Source organism: Macrobrachium nipponense, chromosome 40, assembly GCF_015104395.2.
Source record: "Macrobrachium nipponense isolate FS-2020 chromosome 40, ASM1510439v2, whole genome shotgun sequence".
In the NCBI taxonomy this organism is placed as follows: Eukaryota; Metazoa; Arthropoda; class Malacostraca; order Decapoda; family Palaemonidae; genus Macrobrachium; species Macrobrachium nipponense.
The window spans coordinates 50,185,024-50,208,121 of NC_061101.1; the positions used below are offsets into that span (position 1 = coordinate 50,185,024).

Below are 23,098 nucleotides of genomic sequence, written 5' to 3' on the forward strand. Positions count from 1 at the left end.
GGCACCCGAGAGACAAAAAATGTCGACGTAAAATATGTCCAGTCGGCGTTTAAGGGTTAAGTAAGAAATTAAATTTCAAATAACAATATAGAAAATACAGTAACGACATGCTTTCTCTCTCTCTCTCTCACATAGCAGAAGAGTACATAACATACAAAAATACTGATTTTCACTCTGTTGGAATTTCAGTTTAAATAAGGTTTTTACTAGGACTGCAGTAAACCTGCTAAGTGATTACAAAGAGATTTTTGTTAAAAAGCTGGTCATGTCATAGTTCTAGTTCTGATTCCTGGTTATATAACAGAATATTGTAGGTTTGTCTTCTGTACATTTTTTGTGGGCTCTGCATTCAGCAAAATTGAGTTTTTGTCCAGGATCATATGCTGCAGTTTCAAAAATTTCCATCAATGGATTTTCTCAAATCAACACCTGTACATATGAGCTACAGACCCGCTGCAGCAACATATTATGAAAAGTAAGAAATATGATGGGTACAAAAACTGAAAATTCAGTTATAACATTCAATTGTTCTACACATTAATTTTGTACCACTAAAATAAAATTCAACTACAGATACAAAAAGTGCATGCCAACTATTCATATATCCAAGGATTATCTACAAGTAATCTGAATGCAATATCTGGAATTACGTATCTGTACACTGGAACCTAATCCATCACTATTTGAACAAAACAATGACACCTTATAAAAATTTAATTTTTGTTAAACTGAAAATAAATAACTAGACTTACCTGATGGGCAATTGTGACATGATTCCAGTAAGTATGAAAAACATTGGAGATCAAGGGTTACAAAAGAACCCATTACTGCTTTTTATACTATGAAAATTCAGAAGAGAAACTCCTAGTATTCAGAAACAAGATTTCTTGCCATTTTTAGCATTAAGTTGAAAGCAGCATCAAAGTTTCTGTAAATATACATAATACACATTACAAACTTATTTATGATAAATGTATAATTACAGTGTGATTTTTAGTTCAATATACTTCAAACAAAATGCTTTACAGAGGCAACATGAAAAGATCAAAAGATGGAAAAACAGTTGAGACAAACTTCTTCTCACAATATCCTAAGATACTCAAAGAATAATTATTTCTATTTGATAAAAACAGTAATTGGTCCTCTTCAAACCAGTGGTGGTCAGATTACTGCAGAGAAATACAACTACTATTTCTAGACACCCTCTTTCTGAAGTCCTTGAAACTATGTAGATTGCTCTTGATTAACTTAATCTTCCTTAAAATAGCATGGGACAAAACCATCAGTCATTTCCTGGACAAGTAAATCCTGATGGCTATTAACTGTATTGCCCAAGATAACATCTATCATATGTTTCCAGTAGCTTTCACTGGAAGTGTCTCAATACAGAATCACGCTCCAGACCTGGCATACTTGTCCAGTTCCCTCTCTCAAGGAGAAAGTGAGAAGCTGACTGATCAAGTCTAAGGGTGGTCATGTTCAATAGACTGTTAGTCACAACAAATGTCAGAAGTTTGGCTTTTTTCTACCTCTCCCTGAAAGGGCAGAGCTAACATCATATCACTGGTCTGCCCTTACTTTTCAGAAACAAACATTCAAGATTGCAGGAATAACCAGCCACCTAATTTTTGTTGAAATATTAAATTTATGAGCAAATGTATAAAGGCAACATTTTTATCCTATGGTTACTAACGCTGCATATCAGATATGCAAAAATAATTGTAACTGTCCTTGAGGATATCAGTTGTGCATGAAGAATAATAGTTCACCAAGGACTTCCATTATATTTTTTTTATTCCTTATAACTATTTGCAAATTGAGTGATTATCTTCTATTTTTTCTCATCTTTTGTTCTTTTGATTTAATCTTCTTTAACCTTCAGTCATTATATAATTTGATTTTGTATAAAAATTCCCTTCTTGTTTACCTATAAATAAGGTACAGTTAATTATTGCTAATTTTTCTCTTCCAGGAGGTGTGCAATCATTTCATGATTTGCTTATTATTTTCTATTCTCTAACCTAAACTTCTTTACTTACATGTTTCATCAGCATTTTGGTTTGTTTAAATAATTTCATACCTAATTTTCTATAATCATGTTTATATTTGAGCAGGTAACTTATGCCAATACATACTGCTTTGCAGTTGGCATGGCTATGCAAATGTCTTCAGGGAAGGAATAAGGTTTTCTGTCACAGCATGGTTTGCAGTGAAGACTGCCTAGTGGTGTTGCAAGCAAAAGCTACTATGTTGGGTAAAGATTAAGTGAAGAGGGTGTCCAGCCAGAGGCTTTAACTACAGGAATGCTGAATTACTGGGTACTAGTTCACGTCCTCAAGAGTGTTTTCCACTCAAAGGGAAGAAGAGTTCCCATTCCTTAATGAAGTTGTCAGACAATGAGAAGGCTGAAAAAATTGTTTCATCTCTGCCAGTCTCATGTTCTCAGTCCTTGACAGTTTTATTAGGCAATGGGTAAGTTTTTCTATGTATGAAACCTCTAACACCCTGAGTCTGGCAGACCTCAGGGTAGATTCAATATTAGCTCTGAAGGAGTCCACTGAACCTAATAAGAATTCTGATTTTGCACCATAGTATTTGAATGAATTTCATCAGGAAGTTATCCATATGGCTTAAATGAACCAAAAATAAAACACTGGCAACTTACTAGGCTTTGGCTTAGTGCATGGGTGGGATACCAGTTGCCCATAAGATTTCATGATACTAAAGGGTGCTGTTGCGAAACCTGGATCTTCCCAGTCCAGTATATCTTTTGCTGATTCTGCCCACATCCAAGATACCATGTTGCATACATAAATTAAAGTCATTGACATAGTAAATATGCCATTGGGAGTTTTACAACATAAAAGATGGTGACTTTGCAGACTCAGATCGTGAAATTGATGAAAGTGACAAAGACAACAATATATTGGATGGCTTTAGGGCATCAGATACAGACAATGAAAATGAAAACAGAGAAATAGAGTGATAATGAATGTGACGTAAGTATGCACCGTGAAGCAGATATGACTGGTAATGAAGAAGAGACTGATAGGAAAGTCTTCTTGGTGACATGGTAAGCAAAAGACATTTAATTCAATGGTGAGGCTGGTGGTGTTTGGATATGTAACACTTTGCCTAGAGCTTCATGATATGTTGGTTGGGCTGATGGAAGAGATTACATCACTAATGATTAAATGTTTACTGGGATGGCAGAATTAATGCATGGTTTTGGATTGAGTGATGGCAGTGTGGACTTAAAATATTTTATGCTTTTCATGGATGATGAAGTGGAGCAAGCCATGGTTGATGAAATGAACTACCATCATGGATAGCAAATTACATGTCAATCTCCAAGTTCAGAAAATATGAATGCATGCAAGATGAAGGCCAGCAGAAAATGATAGTGTTCCTTGTGATAAAATTACTTAAGTGTTAGAGATAAGTAATTGACTCTTACATTTACTCACAAGCCAGTATTTCCTAAGCTTATGCTCTATGATTGATAACAAAATATGAAGTTTTCATAATAAAACTAATATTGTAATACTTACCTGAACACCTGAATTAGCCCTGGTCACTGACCAGCCCGAACTATATCCCCACATATTTACCCACTAAGTGGGTAATTTTAACTGTCAGTGGTACAAACGCTGCAGGTAAAACCTAATCAAATGAGTTACCTGTGTTACCGTTGGCAACGCTGCCGCAAATACCAGCCACCAGAGGCCCGTCTCCTCAATTGAATCATTCACTATCAAATTGAAGTGGGGAGGAGGGTGCGAATCATTCAGGTGTTCAAGTAAGTATTACAATATTAGTTTTATTATGAAAACTTCATATTGCAACACACTCCCTGAACACCTGAATTAGCCCAATTAACAACATTTACTCGGAGGTGGGATCAATCTAATTCAGCCAGACCTGTCCACGGAACATATGCAGGTAACTCATAAACAAACCTACCATGTATAAAAGCATGTATCCTCACCTAGTTATCTAACTCGGAGGTGAGGATGTTTGCAAAGAAAGTACAACATCAGTGTTGAGTCTAAGGCACTGTCTGAGTCAGAAGTACCTCCCATGTGATAAGCTATATTACTTCTTATTCATGGAGGTAAAAACAAATCTCCTTACCTGGTTGTCCAGCTCAGTAGGTGAGGATGCTTGCATAGGAAGTACCATACTGTCGGTGTCGAGTCCAAGGTACCGCCTGAGTCTGAAGAACCTCCCATGTGGTATTCTATACCTCTCATGTAAGGAGGGGAAATGGTAAACCTCCCATGTGGCTATCTAGCCTCTCATGTATGGAGGAGTTGAGTGTGCAGGACACTCAGTTCTCTACTGCTCACTGATGTAGATGACTTGTGCTGAAGAGTTGTAGTTATTCCAACATGACCATCGGGATCTGCCTAACCTCAAGGGCCTAAAGGAACAATACACTCAGTCTAAGCTTGACCAACAGAAACACTAGAGTTCATTAGACTATCACTCCTCTGGAAGCCAAGGGTAGCCCTCCGCGATACTTTGCGCCCTTGGATTGACTAAGAACCCCTTCTTATGAATGTCTGGATAGTGCTGAGGCAATGATTTAACAAGAAGTCCCTCCTCTCCTTGACAAGAACATAGTATAACCATCAGAAATGTTAGTTTGGTATGCAAACCCCCTCGAAACCAAAGTGAAGAGGTTATCAAACAGTCCAAGCTCAGACTAAGAGAAACCCATCAACTCTCACCACATCCACACAGAGTGGGACAAGGCCTCCCACTGGCTGTGAAAGGTGTCCTCCAAATATGAGCCTCATGATCCGTAACCCCTACCACACGAATCAATGAAGGAACCCAATAGAGAAAAGCCTCAACTGACTCGTAAACAGGAAGTCGGACTCCGGCAGAGGAGTTACCCGCTACCTCATACAGAAAGTGATGCTAACCTAAGTCCTTCCCCAAAACTGCCCAACTCGCCGAAACCAGATCAGCCTACTTGATGTTTGAGACTGCTGGTTTGGTTGAATACAACATATCAAACATTACTTGAATTAACTGAGAGATTCCTCCTGAGCCTGGAATGTGGAAAGCGAGAATGGACAAAGTCCACAATCCGTTATACTTGCTTCCTTCGCCGGAGAAACAAAAACCCACAACTAGCAAACGAGTCTCTCTTCAAAGGTATCTATCCTCTGTCAGACCTGTCCAGCCAGACTGGAACAGGAAAAAGGAGAAAGGTCGAACCCCCAGAAGAGCAGCACCCAAGAACCCGGAACCTACTACGCCTGGCTGCTCGATACCAAACGACATACAAGATCCCCATTAATATCTGAGGCCTAACCGATCCGGATCGGCAGCAACAATATACCAACAAGAAGATGATAAACTCCTGAGCAAGTCGTACTCAACTGCGCAACCCGCACTCCCCCCAGACATGATGACGTAACCCGTTCCACCACTGTCCACCCCCTCACAAGAGCCAACTGTCACCAGTTCCGCAAAACCTGTAAGAGTTAGTCACTCGACTGCCCATACCCTCACTACCCAATGACGATAACGTTACACCTGAGCCGAATATACCTTGGTGATGAACGCCCACCACTGCAAGTCACTCCCACACTGTTGCGCCAAACGTGTACCAACCAAGACGATGACCTAACCCTGAACCAGTCTCACTTGACTGCGAAACTCCGCACTCACCAGTGACTATGACACGAGACCGGGCCGACTACAATAGGCGAGCAACACCCCCAAAAGTGAAGAGGTCGCAAAACGTAATCCAACTAATGCCTGTTACCAATACTAAACCTGGACTGGAGTCCAGAGCAAGTGAGGGAAGGAAGTACTCCCAATAGACACAGAATCAAGGTCAAACCCACATTGAAACCCCTAAAGGTGGAACAGAAAAGCAGCAGGAAAAAGTTGAGAAAATAAGCAGGAGAGAGAGAAGTCACTACGAGTAACCACCGGAGCACCTAGCGCCGACATTGTGCAGGTGGAGAGCCAACTGTGCGGTACATAGTGCTTTAATGACGGGTTACGAACTGTGGAACCAGTGGGGGCCGCAGAAGGAAATTACCAGCTACCCTAAGAAGGGAGCCGAGGACACAAAAAGTGCTAACTATGATGCAGACGAACTGCCAACGGCCGTAGCCCCCCCAAGCAATTACCACAGTAAGCACGTTACGTCTCACACACCTAAGGTATATAAATGGGAATGAAGAAGGAAGATTACTAACTATCCTATGAAAGGAGTGGGTGATGACACAACTGGTATCGATAAAGTCAACGATGGCGCAGATGAATCTCCAACTGCCGTAGCCCCCGCAAGAACTACGGAGGACACATTACGTCTCAAAACAAGTAAGGATGAAAATACGGAGTTGCGGATACCGCATTGAAGTATCAACACCAGCAGCCTGAGAACTAAAGGACCCGTGGAAGGTGCTAAGAAGGCAGCCCCTCCAAAATGACTTCCTTTAACCCCAGAGAGAGAGAGAGAGAGAGAGAGAGAGAGAGAGAGAGATGAGAGAGTGAGAGAGAGAGAGAGAGAGAGAGAGAGAGAGAGAAGTTGAAATCCCCAAATTTCAGGATGAAACGATAAAAGCTCTTGCTCTGCTGTGTTATTGGCAAAGAAAACAGGATGAGCGAGAAGACTCTGAAGCGCATCCGAAGAATGACCAGATAAAGAAGATTGTGTAAAGACATAAGTTTTAACAGCAAAACTGGGCGAGAGAAAACTAGACCGACTGTTCCCCACGATAATCTGACAAACATTAGAAAATCAGGAAAATTATTCAAGACGTGATCATGAATACAGTCCATATTGAAGCTACAGTAATTGACTTGCGTTAATTCGATTTATGATGGGGTTAGTAATTAAAATCGTCACTACATTGGAAATAAGTCTTCCTATATCTCTCGTGCAGCTGGTGTAGGCAATAAAATAGAATTTAGGCCAAAGGCCGAGTATTGGGACCTATGAGGTCATTCAGTGCTGAAAGGAAATTGACAGAAAAGTGTTTGAAAAGGTGTAACAGAAAGAAAAAACCTCTGTTGCACAATGAATCAAGTGTTAGTGTTAGGAGAGGGTGGAAAATAGGATGAATAGAGAGAATATGAAATCAGGAAAGTAAAAGCTAGAGAGAGCGAAGAGAGAAGAGATGGAGACGAATGCGAGAGAGAGAGAAGAGCGAAAGAAGAGAGAAGACGAATGGACGAGAGAGAGAGAGAGAGAGAGAGAGAGATTACAATAGTCTAACATCTCCACCTCCATAAATTTGCACCCTCTTCTAAGTTAAAAAGTATTATCTTAATGATAATATATACTCGTATAACTGCATACTGCATACAGCTATGAACAACCGAACGAGAACTTGTTGCTAATACGATCGAATCTGATAGCAACATCACTTTATTGTATTCATCTGCGTGCGACAGTAATCGAATCCGATAGCAACATCAGTTTATTGTATTCATCCACATGCGACAGTAATTACTGTATTCATGTTATAAATGTAGATGAAGCTGATAAGGCAATATTACGTGCATCAGCAACCTGGATAGAAGTCCCAAGCTTTTGTATGAATTCAAACACAGCCGTGGTAAAAGAAACTAATAGCATGAAAGAACTCATTTACTGTTGTTTTCACACCGACAAAAGATTAATAAAATAAGGTTCGTAATACCTATGAAAACGAGTGAAAATGAACGGAATCGCTAAATTTATGCAATCTCACCTGAGGGAAAAATTAGCTTCCAATGAGACGTATTAGTCAAATTTTGGCCTTAAATTACATCGTAAGACAAACAATATGACTTCGTTCCATATGAGTTAAGTATCCATATATTCATTTATGGTAAAAGGCTAAAAGAAAAACAAAAACATTAGCCGAGACCAAGTGTATGGTTGCATCTGGAGCCAAGTAATACACTAGCGGGCATCATTGTCTGTCTAAGCCATGCCTCCTTACAACAGTGCTGTTTTGACGACAAGCTTGTGTAATTGTAACTTAATTGAAAAGTAATCAATTACATATTTTAAGGTAATTAAATGTAACTTTATTCAGTTGTCACTGTAATTTGATAATAAGACTGGTAATTATTTTTGTAACTGTAATTGACATAAGCATAATGTAATTACTGACGGCAATTAGTCTGCTGAACAGATGAAGACGTCATACAAACAAATTCCTTATATCTAATTATATGGCACAAGATACCATTATTGACTATGTTAAATGTCAACATAGTCGAAAACACGTCTCCTTCAAGACGACAAATATGGCATAAGTGAGGAAGAGTTGTTACGTTAGTCATGCTAGCCAATCAGGACAAGAATGAATTGGATACGGCGACGCAAACTCATATTCGCCATCAGCTGATTCCAGAGCGAGAATGACTGCTGATTTAGTATTTGTACTACGCTAATATGATGATACATATAATACACTTATAATGCTGAAGTCGGACAGAATCTGATCTTCATTCCTGTTCAATTACATTCATATTGAATTATCCTAAGATCGGATTCTCGTTTGTGTTCAATTTACACCTGTACTGAATTATCCGAAGTCAGAATGCCTTTAGCCTACAGCGTTAGCCACTATAAAAAAATTACTCAACCGATATGTAGTACAGCGAATACTTTAGGCTAGGCTACTGTATATGCATACGATATATCATTGTGAACACTAGGCTAGCCGTAGTTAATTGTTATTAGATTTCTCTACGTACTGAATTATCGTAAGTCAATATGCATTGAACAGAGAAATAGTTGATATTAACAATTACCATATCGTATATGTAGAGGAAAGGAACCTTCAAGACGAAGGAGCAGTATTCAACCCTTCAGAACCCGACAGACCCAAAACCAGATCTGAACGACCAACCATGGCCTAGAAAGCTTCTGATGCAAGGAACTCGAAGCAGGAAAAACCCAAAGAGGCTCTAAGGACACTGTCCCTCTATAAACTACTTCTTACAATAGAAAACCGACCCGAAGAAGCCTGCACTTCTCTTCCTGAACCCTATGTAGCCTATTATCCCTACTTGTCTGTATCTGACCTAAATTTCCATCATCCTGAGAACTTACTCATCGAGGGAAGGGGAAGTTGCTGCCAACACTGCCTGCTCCGTGCCGGGGGGGGGGGGGGGTGGGGGGGGGGGGGGGACCTACCCACTCAGAGGCTTGCGTTTCTCTATTACCTCCAGCACCTATTAGGGCTGGTTCTGGAACAGGCGGGGGGGCTGAAAAAGAACGATTAGAATCAACTATACTACTACTACCACTATCTCTATTTTGGTTAAATTATTCATCAGGCTAGAAATATGCTAAACATACTAGATAATAACCTGTCCACTAACTTCTTGAATAACAAACTCTAATGTTTCCTAGTCTCCTGACCAAGACAAACATCTCTGACTGGTATTGCACTGAAACTTCCTACACGAAAATAATGAAAAGAACGTCGATCATGTGTGAGGGTGCTCATCCTACGCTTGCAGGGCGTGCAGAGCCGATGAGCACCAACATGTCCAGCAGCAGAAGGCTCGATCTTCGAACTGTAGATGAAGCAGAAGCAGAGGCGTTTGCAGACGGCGACGACGTTTATTTTCTAAGTTATTCATAGCGAGTATAAAGTAGCTATCCAAAGTCAAACGGGAGAAAAACGTTAATAACAGTCCAAGGTCGTAATCAGTATCCAAAATACGAAAACTCTTTGAGTGGGGTTGGGCTAAATGACCAAAAGTTCGCCTATTGTGTGACTAATCGGCACAGCACGGTGAACAAGAAACAATTGAGGAGACAGGCCTCTGGTGGCTGGTATTTGCGGCAGTGTTGCCAACGGTAACACAGGTAACTCATTTGACTAGGTTTTACCTGCAGCATTTGTAACACTGAGTTAAAATTACCCACTAGTGGGTAAATATGTGGGGATATAGTTTCGGGCTGGTCAGTGACCATGGCTAATTCAGGTGTTCAGGGAGTGTATTGCAATATGAAGATTTTTATCTTTAACAGATAATGATTTTAGTCCTCATTCCCATGACACACTGTGGAAAATCAGGAACATTATATAACAAAATGACATTTTTACACAAATAAAAAAGTTTTATATATACTTACCAAGTAATTATATAGCTATTAGTTCACTTACACAGCAGCTCGAGTTCAAAATTTTGCTGGTAACACTTCAAATGTCTGTGTAGGTGACCATTTCTGCCCACTAGGAGGAATATTAGTGATGACTTTGGTAGATAACTTCAATCTGTTCATGCCTTATGTCCATCAGTGGGGAGAAGGGTGGGTTGTGATCATGTAATTATTTTATCATAAAAATGCCATTTTTATATAAGTAACTTACCAAGTAATTACATATACTGTAGCTGATTTCCACATTGATAGGAGGTGGGAGACATGGACAAATTTTATTTCTAAACATTAAGATATGTAATGAATTTGAAATAGAAAAACTGCTAACATTGAACACCAATGCTTGTTGTTACTTATCAGTTAAGAGAGCTATTAGGATACTGTCCCTGGTTGGGGCTCATCTTAGCTTGCAGTGGGGTGGGTCACCTCCTACTCAGTGGGAACTTTGCAGTGAAGGAAGTACTCCGATGGCTAACAAAGTATGATAGGTGCTTGCCGTTGCCCTGGGCACAGCACCAAAATAAAAACAACCAGACAAAATTGTCACCTAAACCGAGATAAAACCATAACCCATCCACTGAGAGTGGTGGGTGCTTCAAGTACATTGTACATGCTACCCCCTGGCTCTGCAACAAACTCAACACCTTATTACACAGTGAAACCAAGCCAGAAATTTTCTTAAGGCACTGGAAGATTCAACACTGTGTTAACTTCTATTAAAATTAGTGAGAAACGAAGAACAATTACATTCCCAGTAGTTTGGAGGCAGAATGGACATGAGGTATAAAATGTATGCAAGCTAAAGAGGTAGAGGCTACTCTGATGCCCTTAGCTTTACTTAAAAGAGGGTAAACTGCTCTCCTAATTCTGAGTATGTCCCAAGTTAAAAGGCCATGAGGGGAATGCATTCTAGTCAGTGGATGAAACGGATCTTGCCACGTCACCATATGTAGAGGATTGTCCTCTGAAAACTCCAAAAGGGTAGAGACTCCGCTATTCTCCAACAGAGCTGGAGAGGGCTTTGAATGCTCGGAGAATGGTCTGGTGTCAGGCTATAGCTGGTGCCAGAAGCGCTGGGTGCCAGCCGAGCTAAGAGGTTGGGGCTGGCAGGTATTTGTGGAGTTAGCAGGTGCTCAGAGCAAGAGCTGGCAGGGCTGTAACTGGCACTAAATGAGCAGGGTATCAAATGAGCTGGGTGCCAGACAAGCTAGAAACTCATGGCTCTGGAAGCTCTACAGCTGGCACCAGACAGTAGTTGATGCCAGGCTGTAGCTGCAACCCAACGAACTGGGCGACAGGCGAGCTAGAAGATCGAGATCACTTGATGAGAAAGTGAGACGAGGACGAATATACTTCCAGTAGGACTAAGTGGAAAGGAAGTAAAGGAAAAACAAGCCTGAAAACCAAGGAGGTAGAGGCTGCTCTGATGTCCTTGGCTTTCACTTAAAAGGTGGCAAAATGTGCTTCTTGAGCATTCAAAAATAAGCCCTCTCAGGATGTGATCTTAATCTGATTCTGTTCAGGTACAAACCCAAAAGCTGTACCTTGGACAGAAGGTTCTCTCTTCTTCAGAGTCCATAATGTCTATTAACTTCCTAAAAGAGAAAGAATGGATCTAGAGCTTGAATGGATCCTCTTTACGGCTAAAAATCCAAAGGGAAACGAGGAAAAAAACTTCTCCCCATAAAAATACCTTCTCTATACGATGACTTGGCTCTCACTAGTGAGTCCTAGTCAAAGCCAGGGGCCACTCAGAAGGGGGTCTACTGTGTAAGGTTGCAGAGAAGAGGAACATAGAAGATCAAACAAGGGATTCGTCGAACTGCAACCACAGCTTTGAAAAATGACAAATTTTTATTCAATTTGCATTTTTCATAGCTTACAAACCTGAGGTCTTAACAATGACATCTGCAACCACAATAGTTTATGCAATACTACATCTAGCAGAAAAATCCTTGTACTGATGAGTTCCCTGAAGACACTGAAGGTTCCTTAAGGTGGCAAATAGGATCAGTCAGTCTGCCCCATGAACTCCACTGTTCCTGCCAGACCAGGGGAGGTAAGGGTAGTACCTGCTCTCAGTTCCTCCACAAGAACATTAGACAACTTGAAGTGAAATCGAATCCAATCTGTTCACAGTAGAGGTTCTCTTGCTTAGACAGAAAATGAGAAACAAAATGAGCCTTTCCTCTTTTACGTATATGCTAGGACTGAGGTCTCAACTGGAGAGAACTGCCACAGTCCAGGTGTAAACTATGGCCAAGAAGCACTGACAAACTTGTAATTTTGAGAGGCAGAGTTTGCCACCTAAGATGTCTTTTTTGCTTCACCAACAGCCATTTAAAAATTTGTTTTTTTAAATCTATACACTGCTACCCTACATGTCTAAAGCAAATATTTGGTCAGTGTAAATTACGTTAATCCCTAAGTATTTTTATCAGTTTCTTTGTTCATCCTATTGAAAATAAGTATACAGTAGGGATGCACTGATACCAAATTTTTTGCAGATACCGATGCCTGTTTTCTCCATATTACTGTTATTTAGGAGAATATATATTGTTACTAAAATCATTCTTGTTCTCTGGTTATCGTATATTAAAGTTTCAAACTTTGAAATGTCATATAATAGGGCTATATAAACTGCATGTGTCTAAAGGCAAACTGCTGCAGTAGCAGTACAGTAACTCACTGCACCATTCACTTATAACATATACCTGTACTGCACATGTTAAAATAGTACCCAACTCCAACAGAATGGCAATGACTCATTGCTGATACAGATAGAAACAACCATAGTTAATCAAAATTAGAATTACAATAATAAATTGTTAAATACACTGTACAGTATTAAGATACCATCTGTTTTTAAAAGATAAACAATGAACCTATATAAAATGATATGCCTATACGTATATAGTTTGTTGGGTGGGCTTTGTAAATATATACGTACATTTTAGGAAGCCTAGAAGGGTTTGATACTACCACAAAAACTAGCCGAGACCACTGATACCAATACCTGGGAACATCTTTAGTACACTAAGTAAACTCTCCTTATTTGCAGACTCCGGATTTGCGGAATTACATATTTGCGGATTTCTCTCTGGAACATATAGCCCCATTATTTACAGAAAATCATCTATTCACGGTATTTTTCTATGAGAAATACCCACAAATTCCTGCTTTTTTTATCAATTTCATCATAAAATGCACTTTTTGTGATAAAACTATTAAAAAACAGGTATAAAATTTTTAGTGGGTTTTTCTTGTTTTACCTAAGAATAGTATTGGCAGTTTTAAGCATTTTTATAAGGGTTTCAACTGTGTGTGAATTTTAGCTATTCAAGGGGGGTTTGGTATACATCCCCTGAATACGGGGGCAAACACTAAAGTATTGAATATTTTCACTGTAACTGATATAGTACATGCAATGCTTCTATAGTTATATTCAGTGAGGTAAGTTCCTTAGCTATAAATTTCCAATAATCCTAGTTGATATACATACCAGGCGTCATTTCAGTTTCAGGTAAAATAATTTCTACAATAATTCCACCATAATTTGGAGTTTGTTTTCCATCTCCTACATTTATTGATCATTGATTCCTCAGCCTTCGGTATATGAATTAAATATTTTACAATCAATGTCTTTCTTCTTCCTTTAATGTTATTACTTATCCATCCCTTCTCACAGGGATTCTCCTCTTTCTCTTTCCATCCATGGATACGTATATCGTTATCAGTTCTATGGGATACTCAAGCACCAATGCCACTCCCTATAAACATCTGCCTGTTTGTCAAAATATTTTTCATTACCTCTTCTTGATCTTTAACAGAACTACTTTACTGTGTCTAGAGCAATTAGCATGCTCTAATCTGCATTTGTCATCTGAAAGTTGTCTACATGTACCTTTCACTTTTGCCTACTGCTATGTCTTGTTCAATACCCAAAGTTTTGCTTTTGTTACTACATATCCCAGTAATTTTTTCAAGATATTGAAATATAGTCTTCAAGTTAAAGCCAGTTCTCACTGATTGTTCGCTCCTGATCACTACTGTTCATTATGAGAAGGTAGTTGACAATGTCCACAAGCCTAGATTATAGATAGTCTTACATTATTATTATTATAGAACAGGTAGTGTCAAATCTGTAAAGCTAATTGAAATTATCCATGAATGAAATAGATGTAAAGTTAATATCGATGGGTCTTCTTAAGTGAATCTGCAGGAAACAGAGGAGTATTACATGGGAGTATTATTTCACCTTTGCTATTTGATTTTTTAGTTTATACTGAAAAGCAGCTGGAGATAGAGGATAAAGTTTGAATTGGAGTATCAACAGAAAGTTGAGACTCAGAATACAAATATGATGCCATTCTAATCAGTAAAACACAATATTTGCTATGTTTGCTTTATGAAATACACCACAAACCAAGAAAATTCCTGTATAATATCAGACCTATGGTTGCAGCAAGTCAAACTTTGTCCCAGGTTTCAAAAAGCCTACCAGCCCAGTTCCTCTAAAGTTCAAAGATCTTGTGATGATTATTTGGCCAGGAGTCCATTCCATATGTGTAGCTACTCAGGGTAATAAAGTACAGTACGTACAGTAGTACAGGCAGTCCCGGTTACGTTCTAGGCAGGATGCTGATAAGCGAAAACTGCCATCAACCAAAACTCAGCAATTTATGTTGTTTATGGCACTTAGTCTCGGTTAATGGTGCCGATGTTAGGTATGTTATAGCACCATAACTCTATTATCGGCACCTTATGGTGCCATAAAACCGGATTGCTATGAACCAAGACCGCCGATAACCGGGGACTGCCTGTAATGGGTTTGCAAAAATATTCTAAAAATTAAGTTTTTTCATAAATGACAAGTTTCCCCACCAGGGGTGCTCAAAGACCTGGATGCATGCTCATTTGGCATGACTGAAAACAATTGCTACCAGAGATTGGGCTTACATAAATTATTGGGTTTTTATATAACACAATTTTATCTTGTTTCCAAGAAAATTTAATATTGCAGTTCCTTAAAGCTGGGCACAAATAATATTACACTGAATGCCAATGCTCCTTAAAATTTCAAGTGAAAAATGTCACAACCAAAACATGGTTATAAAGTATCTAGCTTTAAGTGCATGCATCAAGTTATAAAACAATATGCACTAACTGTATCCCACCTCTCAGTGTCTGTTATAGTATTTTACTGACAGTTAGTTAATGCAGTACAATAATGTACAGTACTAAATACAGTAATATACTGTTACATACATCTATGTGTTAGGATCATTAATGCTATAGCATGTATTTACAGTGTGTTGCTGGCCTGCAACAGGGCCCCCCCCTCTCACTCTCTCTATTTTTTTTATAAGAATTTGAGGTTTGTGTTAAAAAGAAACAAAAATGTTCATGGCCTTCTTTTTATGCTGTACTTTACATAACTTGCAAGCACAAGCTGGTAGAACTACTGCAATTAATTTGCAGACATACTGTATCTCTGAAACTGTATGATAAATTATTAATTTATTTAAATTATATAATAATTACCAAATAAGAGATAATAGTTGCTTTATATGAAAAACCTGCATACAATAAGCTATGAAAATAGGCTCCAGGGTACTGTCCAAGCTATATGTAAATCTTAGGACACCTAATGGGTTTCAGTACTTAATGGAAGGCAAGACCCCCAAACTGTTTGGTAAGTTGAAGTGCCACCTGTGCTCTGATTAGTATATAGACCTCATAAAACAATCAAACCAACTTTTTCCAAGATGAAAAAAATAATAAATAACAACAGTTTGTGTTCTCCGGCTAGCCATCCACTTGTTCAGTCTTGTTTAGTTAGCCGAGACCAAAATAAGACAACTAAGTGTAAAATGGTCATCACCCTACTGGCATGGAAAATATGAACAAGAATCCCTCACCTGACAATCTTTGCTAAATATCACTACAGGCATAGGTTGTAATATAGGTTTTTATATTTTAATGACAAATGTACATCAGTTTGTAATTTGAAATATGGAGATAACTGCATACCTGTTTTTGTAAAGTATACAGTACACTGTAATACTGAAGCACCATCAACCTTAAGCTTCCTAGGTACCATCAGACTAGTATTTAGAACAAACTAATATGTATTTTCTCCACTACTATTCTTTATTTATTTGTATTAAACACTCCCACTTATTCAAGGCACCAGAATTTTCAATGTCATGTTCTCTATTAGATTTGGCACCAGACTGAAAACACTTTCCCACTGCATGAGCTGACACAATGTGATTTCTCAAACTATTCAGTGTTTGTGAAGATGAAGTTTGTGTGATCATTTCCATGATCTCATTCATCATTCTAAGAAGTTCCTTCTTAGTATTTTCAGTGGAAGCTGCACTTTCAGAAACTGCAAATTTTCTGTGACATTTTCCTCACTGGAGTTTTTCACTTCTAAGGAATAGGTGACATTTGTATTTTCCACACCCTTTACACTTCTACTAGACAAATCCAGATGTTTATGGACCACAAAAGCATTATGTTGGCAGATGCGTCTTGTCAAGTCAACTGTTTCAAAGTTACTGGCATTAAATTTGCGATAGAAAGCTGTGGAAGAATTACTGCACTTATTATAAGAGTTTTTTGGGGGAATTTGTAAGCTTTTAGAGCTAGTAATCTGATTTTCACAAATATCTAATGTAACATTATCACTTATATTTTCTCGTCTATGTACAACAGATATATATTCAACCTTACAATTCTGCTCTTTTACGCAATCATTGCCACTATTTCATTGCTTTGACCTTCAAATGTAATTGCTGCCAGGTTGTTCCCATTTTGAATGCAATTAATGTCTTTAGATTCTGTAACATTACTGTCATCGGGCAAAACTAGTTCTACCTTAACTGGAGTTTTTGCTTGAGCTAATTCTGTCCGCAATTCCAGGCATGTGTTCTTGTCTCTGGAATCACCAAATTCATGTGTATGGTCGAGACAAAACTCTACTTCAACTTTTCCTGAGAATTTATGGCACACTACTCTCAAAAATGCAGAGCAAGTATAATTAATCTTCGAGGACATTTTCAATCTCGCTCGTTTACCTTTACCAACCGAGATAAAAAATCCAGACCTATTACAGTAATAATTTTTAACAAATGTGCTGTGAGTCTCTCTACGTCCCCTGTGAAGAACAAAATGGGCCTTTGTTTTCTTCTCTATCTCTTTTTTCCATTCCAAGAAGCGTTCTTCTTCAGAGAAGCCAACATGGCCAATTTTCAATTTTCTGTTGTGAAGACGATAATGCTCAATCAACTTCTTAATATGAAGACACCTGTTTGTGCAGATAAAGCAAGATTATTATGTGTTTGTTTTTTTTTGTTTTTTTATCTTAAGTATAGTAGCGCAATACAGTGGCTTAGAAATATTCCTGAGATTGTACATTCACTGTACTAAAAACTAACCATTTTCTGCAGAGCAACAGTACTAAAAAAAAAAAAATGCAAAACTGAAGCAAACCGCAAGTTTTAATAGCAGCATACATTTTCACAAATTCTTAAAATCACACCATGTGGAAAGAGGAGAATTACAGTATAATGCATCAGAATTAGGAGTTTGTTTCTGAATCTTCCTGGGACTAACCTGAAATCACAGTCCCTGCAAATAAGGGGATTTTTAGGTCTTTCATAACCTTCTATTTTCAACTCATTTGGGTGTCTCCTCCGCTTGTGTCTCAGGAGTGTTTGTTTTGAACTTAAACTCTCAAAACAATAACAGCATTCAACCCCTTGCTTTGATGGAGTCTGTAATGCAATACAAAACACCACATTAAAGAAAATTTACTTAAACAGGGAATTGTACAAATTGTACATGCTCATGTGCAAAAACTAGAAGTTTCTTGTGGCTCTGTAAGGCAGAAATATCCGTGATTTTTTTTGACAAAGAAGCAAAGTAAATTTCCTATAATACATGGACATTTATACGTTTTCTCTGGGAGATACAGTACTATTTGATTTATTTTACTATTACTATAAAGCAGATAAGAAACAAAGTTATCTATGTTTAGTGGACAAATGGCCTAAAAAGCACTACAAATTTTTTTTTATCATTAATAATAGAATACTACTGTGTTCTGGTGTTCTCTAAAAATGCATAACACTCCCATGTCCAACTAACAAAGCACAACAGTTCGAACAGCACCAAACTAGGTACTTGGTATCCTATGACAGTCCTTCACTGAGGTTCATAGAGGTCATGTCTGAGGGAATCCTAAAAGATTACCCTACTTTTACAAATTTTCAACACAATCCCTTATTAGTTTAGCACTAACATACTGATTCCATTTCACTGCTGTTTTTTTTACATACAATAGGTTTTTTCCTTGCCATAAAAGGGATTTTCAGTCTTGGGTACCCTCTCAAAAGTCAAGTCCATAGCCAGTCTTCCTGTGGTAAAACATTTTTATATGCAAGAAGCAAGGAGTAGCTGATTAACAGGTTCACAGAATGTTTCTTTTTCAGGTGCTGAAATACATCAGGGATCCAGGCCACAGAAGAGCAACTGCAACATCCACCCATCATGAGCTCTGGAAGAAAGGGTAGAAGAAGCCATCCTCTTAAGCGACAGTAAGTAAATTACTCGCCCCCATCCCCCAGATGATCCTGATGCATTTCATTAGAATACTCCTAAGGACATGGTCCATGATATTATGAAACCCAAGGTGAAAACACTGCCTAACTAATACTCTGTATCCCTGTGATAATCCTAGCAAGTCAGCGTTATACTCGGCAAGGTAAAATGACTCCTCCAAGGGAACTTCGCCTGTCGAAGCCACCAAAGTAACCTTCAAAGGTAAAGGAACCTTCGACGACGAAGGAGAATCATCCTTACCGCCAACAGACGAAACTGCCTCTCCTAAGGTATCTCCTACTGGTTTGGAGATCTTATGACGAGGCAAACTAGAGAAAGGAAACAAAATTTCCGTAGGGCCTAAGGGAGACCTAGACCTGCCCAAAAAGGGAATCAGACTGACATCCGAAAGCAAAGACTCTTGCACCTTCTCTTCCTAACTACCTAACACCGCGTCCCTACCTGTCTGCATCTCTCCTAATACTAAATCACTCTTAGAACTTATGCTTTTCGGGGAAAGGGGAAAATCTGCTGCTGACACTGCCTGCTCCACACCGGGGGCACCAGCAGATCCTACCCTCCGGGTTTGTGGTTCTCCAATTCTCCATGACCCCCAGAACCTGTTAGGGCTGGTTCTGGAACAGGCATGGGAGCTGAAAGAGAATGATTAGTTTCAACATTCCTATTATTATCCTTATCTTCATTAATCTTAGCCATGAAGCTTGCAAAGAGATTCGTCATGCTTGATGATAACCTATCCTCTAACCTTCTAAATTAAACATTCTCAAGATTTTCATCTTCTAACTTTTTAGGTTCTATTATCTGCCTACTCTTGCTCTTGGATGCTAATGCTTCCCTATGCCTGAGGTACACATCCATCTGGTCTGATGACCAATTTCTACACTCGTCGCATCTTTGTTTAAGATTGCATTGTACCTCCCTACAACTAATGCATAATGAATGTCCGGCAAGTCTGAGGGTACTCATCCTTTCCTTGCAGGAGATGCAGGACCGATGGGCTCCTACGTCGCCACAGCCGGACTGCTCCAATGTTGTGACCGACAAAGCCGGCTTCAAAGGGATGGGTGGCAGCGTTTCTTTTTGGGGTGTGTCCATTTCCAGATCTGATTCAATAAAGTCTTTAATCGTAGAAAAATCCAAAGGGTAATCCAAAAGGTAATCCAGGCCATCAACAAAAGCACAGTAATCAATGCTGTGGGGGTCGGGCAACAAGACCAGAACAGTTCTCTTGCAGCGGGATACGTCCTGACCAACAAGCGAACAAAGAACAATTGAAAGGGGAGCGCTCTATCAGCCGGTCCTGGCAGCAGCATTGCCAAGGGTAGTGCAGGTAACTCAGTAGATGGTGTTTACCTGCAGCACTGGTAGCGTTGGCAGTTAAAATTTACCCAAATGATTGGTAAGTATGTGGGGATATAGTTTGGGCTGGTCAGTGACCAGGGCTAATTCAGGTGCTCAGGTGGTGTATTGCAATATTATTCCTTTTGGGAAATATTCATCAGTGCTTGGACAGCCTTGTGAAATAGAAAAATACAATTCTATTGGTTTGTATTTATTAGTTCATACAGTTTTTTGCTTAAAAAGGGATTTTGACAGAGGAAAAATTTCTATTGGGCTGGGCGAGAGCCTGTGCCGCCCAGTGAAATGCTCCTTATAGCATCATTTCTAAGGTATAAAACTGCTATATATACCAGAGAAAAACAAAAAAGTTGCATGGATGCCGGGCATATGCCTAGCTCGCTCACGCCCATATAGGGTGTCGGTATAGTAACTGGGGCGTGAAAACCACTCTCAGAGGTCTCTTACCAATTAGTTATCTCCTCTCCCAACAATCCCCGTTACTACGAGGTGCCGTTCTACATCCCACTACTGCCCGCCCCCACCCCTCTACCACCCATGCGTACCTAAACATTCCTCATAGCATCCCAAGCTTGGACCAGTTCTAGGGTGAGGAAAAACAAGGGTGGGTTCACTGGGCGGCACAGGTCCTCTCGCCCAGAAATAGATTTTTCCTCTGTCAAAATCCCTTTTCTGGGCTCAACCTGTGCCGCTCCGTGAAATAGTAACAGAGAATTGGTCCAATAGCTTGTAATTAGTTACCTGAAAAGGAATAGAATAAAAACTAGGATACATAAAGAAGGAACTTTAATACCGTATCAATATATAATCTAATACAAACTGACATAAAAGTAATCAGTTATCAAACTTATTCAGGAAAAACATTTCCAAAAGAAAATAATGGTGTCTACTAGTAACCTTTATACAAGACAAATATACATACTATACTGGTACTCAAAAAAAGGGGTCCAAGAATTTTCTTGAAAACCATCAAAAGATATCACAATATATCTTAATACTATACAATTTACATCCAATAAACTAAATGTTGAGTACCAGAACAGGTTAATTACAATACAGGTGAGTACCAAACAATCTAATTTAATTACAGGTGAGTAACAAGGCTAGGCAGGGACAATATGAGGCAGGTAGGGGAGAAAGAAAGGTAAGGAATACTAATGAATTAACTTCTTAACATGGTTCTGATACATCAGGAGGAACTACATTTCCTGCTGCCACTGTTGCAAATTTTAGGGCTTCCAAGGATTTTAAGTAATGGCGTTTAAATACTAATGGTGATTTCCAACCTGTATACTTTTTTAAATCTCAAAATTCATATGGTGAAAATAATTAACTGACGTGGGCTACTGCTCGAATATCATGAGCATGTGGAATTGATTCTGGATTAGCTTGTTTGATAAAATAAAGAATCTGCTGTCTAATCCCTTTTAAGGAAATGTTTCCTCCATTTTCTCTAATAAATAAAGGGCCTGAAGACTTATTAGAAGTTCTGTTCAGATAAGCTTTCAAAGTGTTAACTGGACATAAGGATGGATCCGTGGAAGTGGGACAATCCTCCACGGTGACCATCGGTTCTGTGGATCCTCATTCTTTGCTAAAAATCTCTTGTCTGGAAAGATTTGTACTTCCCCAGATGCGAGAAAAACAATATGATTCGGTTCTCTAGATAATGCTGAAAGCTCAGATATTCTGGCTCCAGATGCTAAACTTACCAAAAATAAAGTTTTTCTAAACAGTGTTATGTATGAACACGAATCATTATTGGTTTCAGAGGCCAGTTTAAGAACATTTAAAAACCAGGAAACTGTGTGGGAGCGGGTTACTGGTTTTAGTCTGGCGCAAGCTTTTGGAATTGATGAAAAATATGAATCTGTAGATTAAGTATTAAACCCAATCTGAAATATCTTCTTCAAGGCAGATTTATTTAATTGTTGTAATTGTATTAGCTGCTAATCCCGTTTCAAACAGGGTCCTAAAAAAGGTAACTGCTAGGTTCCGAGTCATTGCTCTAACCTTAGAATCTCTTAAGAACTTTGCCAGTTTTCTTACAGCTGAATCATATTGACGAAGGGTTGAGTCTCTTTTATCTGACTCTAGAAACAAGGTATTTAGAGGATCAATGTTAGCATCTCTTTGTGCTGCAAATTTCATAAAGTCCATAAAGTTAGGGCACTCCGAATTCTTGAGGAAGCTAACACACTGCGAGTTTGTACTACCTGTGTCAACTTGGGATCTGGGATCCGCCGAGGGAGGAGTCCTAGTTCTACCATCAGAGGAAACCAATTGCTCTTGGGCCAATTGGGGGCTACCAGAGCTATCTGACCTTTGAAAGTCCTGAGTTTGTCTAGTTACTTTCATTAACATGTTTATCGGAGGGACAGATAAATTCTTTGCCAAGTGTTCCAATCTATGGACATGGCGTCCGTGGCATAGGCCAGAGGGTCCAGGTTTGGGAGCAACATAACATTTTAGTTTGTTGTTGGATTCCGTGGCGAATAGGTCCACCTGAAGGTTCGGAATCTGTTGACAAATCCAATTGAATGAATCTTTGTCCAATGACCATTGCGACTCCAGCGGAGTTGTCCTTGAAAGTGCGTCTGCTACCCCACATTTCTCACATCCTGCCAGGTGTACAGCTGACAGGTGCCATTGGTTTCTTGTTGCAATCGTAAAGATTGCTATCATCACATGATTTATGTTACTTGATTTGGATCCCCCTCTGTTTAAGCAATGGACGATTACTTCGTTGTCCAGAATTAATCTGATGTGTTGCTTCTTTGCCGGGGCTAGTTTCTTCAGAGTTAAGAATACTGCCATGGCTTCCAATATGTTGATGTGGAGTTGACGCAATGTTACTGACCACAAACCTTGGACTTTTTCGTATTGGGAGTAACCTCCCCAACCGCTTAGAGAGGCGTCTGTGTGTATTACCAACGCTGGTGGTGGAAATCGTAGGGGAATCGATTT

The 23,098-nt window shown here is 39.2% G+C and overlaps 1 protein-coding gene across 3 annotated transcripts in view; it reads right to left on the reverse strand.

The window, feature by feature from the left end:
- The window catches only part of LOC135212150 (zinc finger protein 62 homolog), an 84,959-nt gene that overhangs the window by 29,337 nt on the left and 32,524 nt on the right, over positions 1-23,098 (reverse strand). For 2 of the 3 annotated variants that reach the window (XM_064245568.1, XM_064245566.1), the window contains exon 2: positions 753-928. In XM_064245568.1, the coding sequence (XP_064101638.1) occupies positions 753-825 (73 nt within the window). In that variant the 5' untranslated portion in view covers positions 826-928. Of the gene's footprint in view, positions 1-752; positions 929-17,764; positions 17,902-23,098 lie in introns of those variants that run through there. The other variant, XM_064245567.1, reaches the window with a different exon arrangement.